This window comes from Onychostruthus taczanowskii, unplaced genomic scaffold (assembly GCF_017590055.1).
Source record: "Onychostruthus taczanowskii isolate IOZ18803 unplaced genomic scaffold, ASM1759005v1 scaffold22, whole genome shotgun sequence".
NCBI lineage: Eukaryota > Metazoa > Chordata > Aves > Passeriformes > Passeridae > Onychostruthus > Onychostruthus taczanowskii.
The window spans coordinates 1367409-1381463 of record NW_024499462.1 but is presented as its reverse complement, the minus strand read 5'-3'; the positions used below and the strand labels follow the sequence as shown (position 1 = coordinate 1381463).

Below are 14055 nucleotides of genomic sequence, written 5' to 3'. Positions count from 1 at the left end.
CTCCCATTTGGGGCTCCTCAAAGAGTCCCGAGCCATGGGAATTCCATGGTGTCCTCCAAGAGGAATGAGATCACTCCTGCACAGGAGCAGCCTGCAGAGGGCTGAAGGAATAAGGATCTGAGTGTGAGGAATGCACCTTGCTGAGGAAGCATTCTGGGATGGAAATGCACCCAGCTCTGAGCTTTAATCTGAGACTAATGTTGTAATAAATTAGCCAAGACTCCATTATCTCCATGAAGGAAAAGCCAAATCGTTATTGTGTAGGTTATATTTTATAGGATTATCAGAAGGCTCTGTGTCAAATCTTATTTGTTGATAATACATCCACATTGGTCAGTACATGGTATTTTGCATATCTATCAAACTTCTGTATTTCTGGTTAGTTTACATATTTTCTCTACTGATTCTCTTGAGACAGATCTTACTGTTTCTACAGGTGCACGTATTTTTCACCCTAGGTATAGATTGTTGTGTTAATGAGCTCTCATTTCCAAGCTTGTTTTTACATGGGAACTTGCAAACTACTTAGATGCACTTAGAAGTGACAGGCCAGCTATTAATTTAGCAGAACAAGGCTTAATTTTATGAGGCTTTTCTTTTATAATTTCTCTACCTGTGACAGACTCAGATCAGGAGCTCTGAAGGGTTTGGGGGAGGTATGGCACAGTTGTTTAACACAGATCATAAACAGCTGAGCAGATTCCAATTGCACACTTTGATGCTCATGGTATCACTCTAATCTCTCGCTCTGTGATCAATAAATGATGCCATTTGATGTTTTCTACAGAGCAACCCAACAATTTTACAGGAAATGACAGGAAACTAAGAGAAAGCAAAGACAGGGTTCAAACACATCTCCCTCTGCTGCTTTGCTGAGCAGACAGAGCCAGGAACACCTCACTCCATCACTAAACTGAATTTTAAATACAGCCATGAATGAGGGGCTTTTAACTTGCGTCAGAAATTTAATAACAAAAGCCCCATTAAAAACCTCCAGGCAGTTTTACATTCATGTCCAACATAATGGGCCACATCAGGCTTTCATCTCCTCTTTCAAGGTTTACAGGCACTGAGCTATCACACATATTCACAATGTCATCTTATCTATATTTCTGATGTTTCATCTTGTTATACCTCTGCAGAAACTCTGGGATCAGCTAAATCATGACAACTGTCTTTGCTTCTTTTTTTTTTTACTTTTTTTTCAGATGATTTAAAGATTTAGAGCTCAGCACTTCTCAAATCATTTCATGGAGCGTTCAGTGAGACACTGAGAAAATGGAGCAAATGCAACTGAGGGCAAATCAATGTAAGTGGAGCAGAGCACTGCCGGAAAATCCAAGTGCACTGCCCAGTGCGGGGTTTGGGATGCCCTAAATCTGCCCCAGGGCCAGGCTGGATGGACTTGGAGCAACCTGGGATTAGTGGAAGGTGCCCCAGCCCATGGAACTGGATGGGCTTTAAGGTCCCTTCCAACTTAAACCATTCTGGCATTCCAAGTGCTGCAAACAAGCACATAGGAAAAATAATAATAATAGTAACAAAAGTAATAACAGCAATAACATAAATAAACCTCCATTACTCAGTGTTATGGTATATATTACTGTAATGGGAGGCTGGCACCTTCCTGGTGATCCCAAAAACAGGAGCATCACATCCTGTGGGTCCCACAGCTGGGAGCAGGAAAGGCAGAGAACCATCCTCAATCCTTTCCTAGAATCCCAGAATGGTTTGGAATGGAAGGGATATTAAGGATCATCCAGTGCCACCCCTGCCAAGGACAGGGGCACCTTCCACTGTCCCAGGCTGCTCCAAGCCCCATCCAGCCTGGCCTTGGGCACTGCCAGGGATCCAGGGGCAGCCACAGCTGCTCTGGGCACCCTGTGCCAGGGCCTGCCCACCCTGCCAGGGAACAATTCCTAATTCCCAATCTCCCATCCATCCCTGCCCTCTGGCAGTGGGAAGCCATTCCCTGTGTCCTGTCCCTCCATCCCTTGTCCCCAGTCCCTCTCCAGCTCTCCTGGAGCCCCTTTAGACCCTGGCAGGGGCTCCCCAGGTAAGGATGAGATGAGGGTAGAAATCCTGAGTGGAATAGGGACTACATTTAGACTGGAAGCTATGTAGGGACAGCAATTTGAGCCCTCAGGAAAAGTGATTGTTTTCTACAGAGAAGAAGAGAAATGATTTGTTTTGGTGGCTCAGCTGCAGGTGAGATGGAGGAGTCAGCAGCAGCTTTGGAGTTAAGGCTGCACCATGTTTTTCACTTAAAGCGGGATTAAATTCTTTCATTTCACAGTTGGGTGATTGAATTTCATCTTCCAGTGTGACACAATTTCTGTCCTGGGGTCAGCTGAATTTGCTGGGCAGTTTTTGGGTACCACACTCACTAATGTTTGCAGTGAGAACAAAGAATATTCACTCATTTTGAAACTGGTACCTCCACCCTCTACTCCTTCCCCTCTCCCTGAGTTAAAACAACTAGCATTCCCACACCTTGGAGTTATTCCCATAAATCCTAGCCTGGGAAGTTTTTGGGTGAATGGGAAGAAACTTCTTTATCTGGCAATGTCTTTGCCAAGACAATTTGACAGCAGGGAGACAACACTGTCCCAGCTCCTGCCCTGGTGCTTGCCTCTGGGTCCCAAATCTTTTCCTGCCACACCTTCCCTGGGTGCCAGCACCAGCAACATTCCTGCCCTTCATCACTCACTGGCTCTACATCTCCTTCCTTCCTTCCCCTTACAAACTCTTGGATATAAAATGGAGGTCTGAGCTTGTACTGAGGTACAGCCAAGCAGAACTGGACTAGCAGGGAACCGCAGCTCTGGGAAAGGCACAAATGATCTCACACCTGTTTCCAGCAGTTCCAAAATCACTGGCTCCCTGTAGCTGCAGAATCACTCAGTTTTATTTGTATTACATTTTTGTTCAAGTGCCTCCCTGTTATTTAAGTCGGCAGATAACAGCAGGACAGAAATAGCCCAACTTCCAGTGGTGTAATCCTTAAAAGCTGTTTAGATAAACCCTCAGGACAGCTCCAAAATGTGCTGGACAGCCAATTTACACCACCAGAGGTGCACAGAAATGTTTTAACGCTGCTTTTGCCTCAATCCCCTTCCCAAAGTTGGCCAAGGTTTCTGGTTAAAGCACTGAGCCAGCGCGACACAGAGCTCCAAGCTCTGGGATTAGCAGAGTATTCCCAGCAGCTCCTGAGAGAAGGATTCCCATCCATGCCACAGGAATGGCTGATATTTCCAAGGCCCAGACCATCAAGTGCTCCCACTACGTGCAGCTGGAATGGCCATGCACATGGAGGTATCCACACTGCATTTCTGCTCCCTCTGGAATATGTTATCCTAGGGATGATTTCTGCTGCAGTTTTGCTTCCTCAGGACAGCTCTAGTTCAATAAAAAAAAGAGGACAGCCCCAACTCCATAAAGAAATGCAGCCAGCTGTTGGAAGAGCAGCCTCCTTCAAAGGCCCTGACTTTTCGACACCAAGGTTTCCATCTGACATCTGCCCCAGCCCATTATCACATCCAAAGGTCAGCTGAGCAAGGGGAGAGCACAGAGATTATTACCTAAATAAAACAACCTGGCTTTCAAAGGTCATTCACATATCCTTGGTGGGTGATAGAGCATTCCCAGTGCTCTTTCTCCAGAGGGAAGCAGCCACCAAGTCTGCCTGGTGTGGTCTCTGTGTGAATAATTCAAGTCTGCAAACAAACAGCAAGTCCTCCTCAATAAACAAAGTCAGATTTAGCATTTACCTTCACTTAGGGACATCACCCTGCATGTTCGCTTGCTGGGCTCTCACATTTTCAAATGATTTCTGAGATGTTTTCTAATTCCACTCCTATTTATTACAGCAATCAGGAAAATCTGATAGAGCTGGATACAAACTACCAGTGGCTTCAGGATGGAATGACAAATAATTTAAGGCTGAACACTGGGAAAAGCAAAACTCTCCAGCAGGAAGAGAAAAATCTCTCCCATATTAGAGGCCAATTAATGCCACCTAAAATCTCAGGTTTTCTGAATATTAAATGTTCCAGCTCACACAAACTGAGCAGGTATCGATGATGAGTTGTTGCTTCCACACAGCCCTCAGCAGAGAGGAGAAGGGTTTTAATTATTTACACACCTTAAAAGAATGACTGCAACCTCTGCTTTTTATAGCCCTGAGGAGTTTTTTGCCAGCTTTTTGCACATCCCACGAGATTTCTCCCCAGTCTGGCACCACGGATAGCCGAGGCAAAAGCTGCTTCCCAGATGGTCCCTAATTCAGAGAACAAGGGACACAGAGGGGGATGGAGCCCCTCAGCACAGCTCCCTGATGCTGCAAAGCCAGCAAATACTGTCTCTTGGAGGAAAAACGACATTCCATGCCTTGGTGGATTGTTTCAGCCAAAGTTTTCCAGCCCAGCACCAACTCAGACTCTCACTAAATCGTCCTCTTTAACTGGCAGCTCCCATTTTGGAACACTACTTCTGCCCATTTCCCTTCTGGCAGGAGTTAAAATCTTTCTTGGCTTATCTCAACTGTATTTCTTAAAAAAATAAAACCATTCTTCCCTAATGCCCAGGGCTGTTTTAGCCACACATCCTCAGGACTGGCTGGATGTCTAACCCAGCAGGATGGACAAAGCCCTGCAGAGACAGCATCTGCAGGCAAAGCTGCAAGGTTTTCCATCACACCAAAACAGGAGTTTCCATGAAGATAAACTGGTTTCTGCTCATTTTTACAGAGCTGAAGGGCCAATCCAGCCCCAGCGTGTTTCCTCATCCTCAGTGGATCAAGACTGTGTTCATCACTTTGACCCACAGGTATCAAAGTTGCAACAACCAAGTCTCATTTCTGGATGGTAGGATCTTTCCTCTACTCTCTCTCCTCTCACCCTTTATTTATTTTCCTTTCTTTTCCTTAGATATCTTGGTACTTTTATACTGATTCATTTCCATAGGTATATAAAATGGAAAAATATTCATAACCGCCCTCTGCAGCAAAATTAAGTCAATTAACTCCCTGGGATTCTTTTTTATGAATAAATGGCGTGAGAGAGGGGGTGTAAGGTGAAAAAAGGACATCTCAGGGACTGAAAAAGAGGACTAGAAAAGGGGAGGGAAACACAAGGTTTGAATAGAATCATTCTATCGGAAAAAGAGCTCTCAGATCTTTGAGTCCAACTGATAATGAAGCTCTTCATTAAAACACAGCTCCAGAAAGATGAAGAGCTCTGGGGCTGCAAGGACAGGGAAAGGTCCCTGTCCCCTTAAGCCCTGGGAAAAGCAGCAAATTTTGGCTGTGAGTATCCAGACATTCCCCCAGGGCTGCCATACAGCTGGAATGGGAAATAAAACAAGGGAGAAGTGCAGTCAGAAAAACCTCTACCTGCAGAGAGCTTGGAGCAACAGCGTGAAGGCACCAGAGTCCAGGCTGATGCCTTAAGTCTTAGCTTTTGTATTTTTCAGATTCTGTGCTGCTTTAGTGTGTAACTCTGAGCTTCACATGAAGTGTTAGCAAGCTCTCTTCACAGAGTAATTAAGACAAAACAATCCTTTTCCAACTTGAGACCAAGGACAACTCTTACAAGCTCCAGGCCAAAAAGTATAAACAATGGTGAAGAGAGAAAAACAAGCAGGATGGGACTTCATAACCTAAAGCTGTAATTGGAAAATTAACTCCAATCTGCAAATGGAGCAGAACTGATCACAGTGACAGGCCCCGTGACTGGGTGTCCATTTTGTGACCATTTTGGTTCACCTTGGGTGCAGCCCTGGCTGGGCTCTTGTGCTGCCCAAGGTGGATCCATGGAGGAGATCCTTTTAATAAATCCCTGCTTTATTCTTTAACTCTGTCCAGCCTCTGCTCTAGGTCAGCCTTCACAAGGCATCAAGGTTTCCACTGGGGATTAATCCCAAGCCCTGCTGCCAGGGGACATGGGCACTGGGAGCCAGCTGGGAATGTGATGGGAGCACTGGGACAGTGCCTCTGGGGCTGTGCTCGGCTGGGCACAGCCAGGCAGCTGCCAGCTGTCCCAGCTGGGCGGCGAGTGACACCTCGGTGGTGTGGCTGTGCCACAGCCATGCTGTGGAAAAGTGCCACCACCTAGAGAGGAACCCCTCCAACCTTGGTAAGGGTTCAATAATTGCACAGAATCAACGCCAGGAGTTCCTGGGTTGGGAAGAGCCCGGCAGGAGGGATTGGTGTGCCCTGAGCAAAGGGGGTCACTGAACCTCGCCCCACTTGGCTCCACCAGCTGCAGCAGAAACTGCCCTCTTGTGTCCTCCTGGATTTATGGAAGCTGCTGGAGTGGCTCCATCTCGAAGCAACCTACACTGAGATAATCCTGATGATTTGGGCACCTCCTTCATGCCCTAAATGCCAGCGTGGCTGGGCCTGGCAGTGGGACACGAGTGCTGGACTCCCATTTCCTCAGAGCATGAAGCAAATTTGCCTCTCTCCTTCCCCTTTTAGGAGGCAACCATAATATCCATTAGTTAATTAATTCATTAAGTCATTTGAATACATTCAAGGAGTAGATTATTATAATTCATATTATAGTCTGCATAATCCTATAATTAAAATCATAGCCTACAATTAAAATCTTGGTCTCACAGACGACGTGTCTGCAATTGCTGATTTAAGAGAGGGAACACCAAGGATGGACATTAAAGGGAACTGCCAAGCCCAAGCTGACAAAAAGCAGGAAAATGCCTCTAAAATAAGAATAAACTCAATAAATAGCTCAGCTCCTCCAGGCCTGGAGGACAGATGGATACATGGAAAAATATTCCAACCCTGTAACTTTTGCCTAACATCCTCTCAGCCATGCCCTGAGCTCTGTGACTCCAGGGATGTGCTCCAGCACAGAAATGGGAAAAAAACCCAGTGCCACTAATTTTGCAGGCATTTACAGTCCTAAAATGGTTTGGGTTGGAAGGGACCTCAAAGCCCATCTGATTCCAACCCCTTCCTCCTCCCACTACACCAATCCTGCCCAAGCTGGCCTTGGCCACCCTGATCCACTTGATCCATGGGAGGCATCCCAAGGCCTTTTCCCAGCTGGCAGTGAGTTCTAAAAAGGAGATGTGAGCTAAAAAAAGACGAGCAAAAACATTCCATGGGATTTGCATAAAGCCTCACAAACCTGCCCACGTTTTATGTTCCAAGTTCTTCCCTATCACAAACCTCCCCTCAGAAAAAATATGCCCTTGAAGGACAATTAGCTAGAGCTAATTAACTGCTGCTTGGAAAGGAATCCAGGTTAAACTTGCTGCCAAGGAGACTTTTCTCCCAAGGAGTTCTGCCTCGAGAGGTAACTGGAACACCAAAACTTTCTGGAAGGGCTCACAATTCTTCTGGGCTCTCTCCCTGAGGAACTTTACAATTTTTCCCTCCTCTATCCATCCTTTTGCTGGTTTTTAAGGAGCCCAACAAACAGGAATATGGAACTTAACTGCTAAATACTTTATTTTTCAATAGGGCATTCTTTTTTTTGGATGTTTTTCCAGGCAGACAACACTGATCCGTCCTGCTCTGTCCAAGGCAAAATGTCAAGATGTGACAATAATGTCACTGTGACCCCCACTCTGCAGTGACTGGGCTCCAACAGGGGCCTCTGACTTTGAAGATAAAAAAGGTTGCTATCAAAAATAATTGGTTCAGCCTTTTAGGGAACAATTCCTCCATCAGGCAGGACCCTGCCCTTCTATTGGGATGAAACACTTGGCATTAGAAGGAAAGGAGTGGAGAAGATAAAAGCTCAAAAATGTGAAGGTCAAAAGCCAGTGGCTCCCAAAAGGAAGAGTTTCTTCCAAAGTGTTTCTTCCATGTGCAGCTTCCCCCACATTGTACAACAGATCCTAAAAATCCCTGAACTACCCTCAAAATCTCCTCAATCTGCATCCCCAATATTCCTGGGATAATAAATAATCAAGAATGGAGCTTAAAATTATAGATGTGGAAAAGGCACATTTTTCTTGGTGCTAATGGGTTGTGGTGGCACCTTCAAAAACCTTCTGTGACCATGACATTGTTTATGACCAACCCAAAATTCCCCAGTTTTATTTCCAATGCTTTCTTCCCTTCTGCTCCGATGGAAATCAATATAATTCAAATAGGAACACTCAAAAATTAACATAAAATAATAACTGAATGACCCTGGGATATTTGGGATCATCTGTCTGAAGCACTCCATGCCCCAAACCCCTTTTTTTGGGGGATGGTAAAGGAAGTTGATAGTCTCCCACCTTTTTAATTGGGTCAACAAGAATTTAGGAAATTTAACTTTTTTAATGGAACTTTTTTATAAGAAGGAAGCTTACATTTGATCTGAGGCAGGGAAATATTATTCCAGTCTAAAATGCAGTCCTTTTAATACCTTAAAATTAATTAAATATAATATTTCAAATATCACTCAAACATAAGAAAAGAGAAATAATCTGTGGGTATTTTGCAGGATTAACAAGTTTTGCTAATGAACTAAAGATTTTGGAGATGGATCTTAGTTTCTGAAGCAGACCAAGAGTTATTTTTAATCAATACTTAATTGGGAATTCTCACTTTCCCTCCACAGAGGTGCCCAATACCTTCAGCAGATACCATTCCAACCCCTGTAATTTAATGAGAAGTTTCTATGTATAACCCAATTGGAATCTGCAATTTAGGCAGTCACTCAGAGCATTTGACTTTGAGAAAACACTTCCCCTTTTCTCTAATGTGCTATGAGAAAAATCCCCATAAAAGCAAAATAATTGAGAGGGAGGAAAAGTAAAGAAATTTTGTATAGAGCGAATTAATTTTCTTTTCAACAGCTTCAGCCTTTGAATTGTGTTTGGGTTTTGACACTGAGCATCTCCCAAAGCAGAACAGGATCCTCTTGAAAAGCTTTAATCATTGGGATAGAATCAGAGCTCAAAAATTACAGATTAAAATCAAATTGCAGCACAAGAATTAATAAAAAGTCTGGGGTTTAATAATATTTTAGTCTGATACTCTACAGCTCCCTTCTGAAAGGAATGAATATTTATTGTGGACTTCAGATGAATATACTGCTTCACATCAAGGCAGCCTAGTTTTTATCCTCAAATGACAAATTCCACTGCCCATCCTTTGTCTCAGAACATGTTTGACTTTGGAAGGTATTTGAGAAAGATCAGAGGTCTCTAAAGAAATGAAATGTCTTCAACAACAATTGCCTCAACAATTCCCTCAACGACAATTCCCTCAAGTGCAATTCCAATATCTGGAGCGTCTCACCTCACAATATTCTTCACTGGAGTTTCTCACCTCACAATATATTTCTCACCTCAATATTTCAAGAGGCTTTCTGGAAGATCCACTGGATTCAAATATTGTGATTGAGCAGGACCTTGGGACCACCTGGCTTTGGGCACTGACAAGAGGAAACCCATCTCCATATTCACGGGGAGAACCAGGCAGACACGAGGAGGAAAATTCCTCCATCCACAGGAAGAATCTCTCCTTTTTAAGCTGTTTGGTACTATTGCATGGAGAACAAGGTGGGGTTTTCTTGGGAATTCCAGTGGAATTCAACAAGCTCAAGTTTGAGACTTGATGCTGAGCACTTACTTTGCTTTTGCTTCTGCATCCTCATAGGCTTTGTTGGAGACGTCGTCCAGGCCCCCGATCAGGTGCTTGAAGGAGCTGTAAAGACAAAGGGACACTTTGAGAGGAAAATCACAGAAACACCAAGGTTGCAAAATACCCTCAATATCATCCAGTCCCACCACGTCCACCACTGAACCTAAAGAGATTCCACCTGGGAGCCAAGAAATCCAGTGTGGCTTTTTGGCAGCAATGGGGGTTGGATCTCGATGCTGGTGACCCACCAGGTCCAAGCCTCAGAAATGCTGGGGATGCACAAACCAACACCAAGAAGATCCAAAATTATTTACCCAGCCCACTGAAATGGCTGCTGAAGGTTTTCACCCTCCAGTAGAAGTTTCAGAGTAAATGTGGCTGGTGGGGGTACCTCAACCATCACATCCCTGTCCTCCAACCAGGAGCCCTGTAAATCCTTCTGCTTCCAAAGTGAAATTTTCACTTCTGGATCCCACCTTTCTCATCTTTAGAGAAAAAGCATCCAAAAACACATCAAAGGAGGTTCAAATTGAAATAGAGGGAATTCAGGTTGGATATTGGAAAGGAAATGTTCTCTGGGAGGGTGGGCAGGCCCTGGCATAGAATTCCCAAAGAAGCTGCGGCTGCCCCTGGATCTCTGGCAGTGCCCAAGGCCAGGTTGGACACTGGGGCTTGGAGCAGCCTGGGACAGTGGAAGGTATCCCTGCCCATGGCAGCGGTGGCACTGGATGATCCTTAATATCCCTTCCATCCCAAACCATTCTGGGATTCCATGAAAAACTAGAAATTAATAATCAGTCAATGCCTTGAAACAAAAATATTCCAGGTGAAAAGCTACTTTCTACTATCCAATTCCAGTATTCCCAGTGGGTCTGTCACACACAGGTTTTCTTTTTTTCAAGGAAGAAGAATCTGAAAAGATGAACTGCTGCAAAGCAGAGTCTCTTGACTGATCTCTGCCTTAATGTCACAGCCTCACAAATGAAAATCCTGCAATTCTTCTGTACTCCTGACACTCCTGAGGCATGAAACACAGAGCTGAAGAAAAGGAATTGCTGACAAAAAAATGAACAGAAACATTGAAAAAAAAGAAAGAAAAAAAACTAAAATCCCCATTGTGGGCCACATTTCTGACATAAGGAATAAGAAGGGGATGTTTAATATGGCCCTTTCTCAAGGAGGATTTGTAGGATCAAAGAGAATGAACGGCACTGAGCAAGTGAGGAAAATCCAGGGCAGCTGGGGAAATGCAATGTTCTGCCAGGCAAGGGGTGAGCCGGGGAGACTCCGTGTTCCTGGGACAGGAACAGAGGGACCCCAGCTGGCTCAGACACACTGACAGCCCCAGGAGGGTCCTTCAGGAGACGTCTGACCCTATGGAATGCACCCCATGGATGTGTGGAGATAGCACTTACAGCAGAACCAAGGGAGGCACAACTATCCTGTTGGAAAAAGCTGGATTTTCCCCATCACTGTGGGGCAGCAGGTGACAGCTGGGAGAGGTAGTTTGGATCTGGAGCTGCTGGAAGGGTTTTTCCAGAGCAATTCTCCCCCCTGGGGCTATTCCAGAGCTGTGTGCACACAACCCTCTGCTCTGGGATGGCCCTGCTGGGGCAGGGAGGTGGCACCAGGTGCCCACTATGGGCCCTTCCAAACTGACCCATCCTGGAATTCTCTGCTGGGAGTTAGAGCTCAGGAAATTCCCTCTGCCCACACCAATTTCCCCAGTCTCACACTTAATTAATTATATTTTAAACCATACAATCAAAGAAATCATTTATGCAAGCAAATTAATTAATTCATCAATGAGGAAGAGAAGGCACAAACCCTTTGCTCTAACATAAACTTGTGTTAGTGGTTTTTAACCAGTCTGGTAATTACTAATATTTTTAATATTAGGATGTGTTAATAATGGGAGTAACTTTTCATCCCCAAATTCCATGCTCAGCAGTGAAAACAGGAACAACTCAGCTCCTTCAGCACCTCAAGTTTTATCTTCTGCTGCTGGGAACGTGCCACGGGATGAAGCCAAACCTTGGAAAGTGACAGTGAGACAAAAGCAGGATTGGGGTGTTAATGCCTAATTGCACCCCAAACAGATATTTAGGCAATTAATTAACCATCCTGGAAGGCCATAAGGGCCTTAATTGTGCTTTAGGCTTGGTTTGCTTACGAAAATGTGGCAGGGTTAAAAACCCCCTTTTTTTGGCAATGCAAATAAATCTTTTCTAGTGAAACAGCAAAGAAGAAAAAAATCACTGAAAGGAGTAACAACAGTTTCTCTAAACCCCTTAATTTTTGTTAAAATTTTAAGCCAGATTTAGCACTGGGCAAGCTATCAAAGTTCACTTGAGTCCCTTTATTATTGCCCATCTCAACGTTGTTGAAGTCTTGGCTCAATCCCAACCTCCCCCAGAATTCAATCAGAAACTACTTGGGTTTTTTTCTCCCCGTGGCCTTTTCTCTTCGTTTTTTCTGTTCTCTCCTCATAACCAATTTTCTCCATGGATAAACTTTGCTCCGACTGGGAGAAACAGCAAAGCAGCAAACCTTAAAATCTCCACTGAAAGAGCTCAGCTCAGCTTATATGGGGTCAGTCATGCCAGGATAATACTTTTTTATTTCATTTTTCTCCAATTTCCCTTGCCAGGAAGGCTGAGCCAATAACCTTTGTTGACACCTCACAGCTCTTCCTTAAAAAACCAAACCCAGGCTTTGAAACATAGACAAAAATGGGAAATGCAAAGTGGAAAAGAAGAAAATAGCTGAAATATTTAAAATGTTGCCTTAAAAAAAGTGCATCTTGATATGTGCAGCTGAAGAAGACAAGAAGCTGGGAAAACAGCATTTAGAGTAAATTCCAGGTACTTCTGTAACTCTCTGTCAGCAGCAGCTGGGCTTTGAGTTGTTCTGGCTCTGATCCATCAGCTCCTCTCTCTCCATTTGCATGAGGCAATTTTGTCCTCCCAACACCCACAGTGTTGCTAAATCTCCAAGCTCCAGGAATACGTTGTTGGCACCATAAATAAATTATATGGAGGGGAAAAAAATCCCATATAAATAAAAGATGAACCTGAATCAACCTCGGTGTAAATATTCCAACAGTTCAGGAGCAGCCACGAACACTTTCAAAGACTTTCTCGGTTTCAAGAGGTAGGTGTGAAAAAAAAAGAATTATAGAGTTGCACCAACTTGTCCCAGAGGGTGCCAGTGATGATCCAAACGTCAGGAATGAGTTTGGAGCCTTTCCCTTCTGTTTTCTCTCCATACAAAGGGGCTGCAAGTGAAGTCTGTCTGTGCATCTTTATTCAAATTGATCCACAGAACAGATGCTCAAGGCGTGTCTGCACCATTTTTAACAGAAGACCTTTTACAGACAAGTTCCTAAAGGACCAATCCATCAAATCCAGCACATATTTGTTAACTTTTCCCCAACTGTACTTCTGGAACAAATCTAATAACGCCCCCAAGGAGCCTGGAAGTTCACCAGGATGAGCTCTGACAAGGCCAAGCTCAGAACAATTTGGAGGCAGCTCCATCGAGCAGCTCCCAGAGTAACTTTTTTTCCAGAGGATTAATTCCTGCAGTACTACCACAGGAAAAACTTCATTAACAACAGCCATGATCTTGTAGGGTCAAGGCAGGTCCTAAAGACAGAAAGTCCATGAATCGTAAAAAAAAATACCCAGAAAAACCACTTGGAAATAAAAATGCCTAAAAGCCATCTGAGAGGGGCTGTAAAATACTAATGTGTGCTCCCAGAGTGGAGGTTTGAGCAGCAGGAAATGGTGGGGCTGCAATGAGCTGTGTGGCTCCTCAAGTATCCAAAGGCTTCTCCAAATTCCCTCAGATGATCAGATATCCAGCTGGCCTTTTTTGTCACAATTCCCATGAACGCTGTGTGGATTTTATTGAAGTTTCCAAGCCAATTCCATAAGCCCATGGTTGGGTCTGTGCTCCATGGCAGGAAAAACTTTGGTTAAATCAATCCCAACTCACCAGAGAGCTTGAGCATGGAGCCTTGCTGTGGTCCCTCACAGGGCTGCCACCTCATTTCCTCAGCCTTGTCACCCTCTCACTTTATTTTCTCCACTGGATTGTGGTGCCTCCTGTGTTGAAATTTTGATTCTAATGGGAAATTCCTTGGATTATTTTCTTTCGGAATCCTTTTTTTCAAATACACTTGACCGGGTAGGACTACACAATTTTTTGGTTTTCTTGGGGAACCAAAATGAATGGTGCTCCCAATGGGAACCACAGAATTCCTAGAAAAGTTTGAGTTGGAAGGGACCTTAAGGCCCACCCAGTGCCATGGGCAGGGACACCTTCCATTATCCCAGGCTGCTCCAAGCCCCATCCAGCCTGGCCTTGGGCACAGCCAGGGATCCAGAGGCACCCACAGCTTCTCTGGGAATCTGTGCCAGGGCCTGCCCATCCTCACAGGGAAG

The 14055-nt window shown here is 44.5% G+C and overlaps 1 protein-coding gene across 2 annotated transcripts in view; it reads right to left on the bottom strand.

Moving 5' to 3' along the window:
* Positions 1–14055, bottom strand: part of PRKG1 (protein kinase cGMP-dependent 1) — a 361757-nt gene that overhangs the window by 43412 nt on the left and 304290 nt on the right. For both annotated transcript variants that reach the window (XM_041404955.1, XM_041404954.1), the window contains exon 9: positions 9596–9670. In XM_041404955.1, the coding sequence (XP_041260889.1) occupies positions 9596–9670 (75 nt within the window). The remainder of the gene's footprint in view (positions 1–9595; positions 9671–14055) is intronic.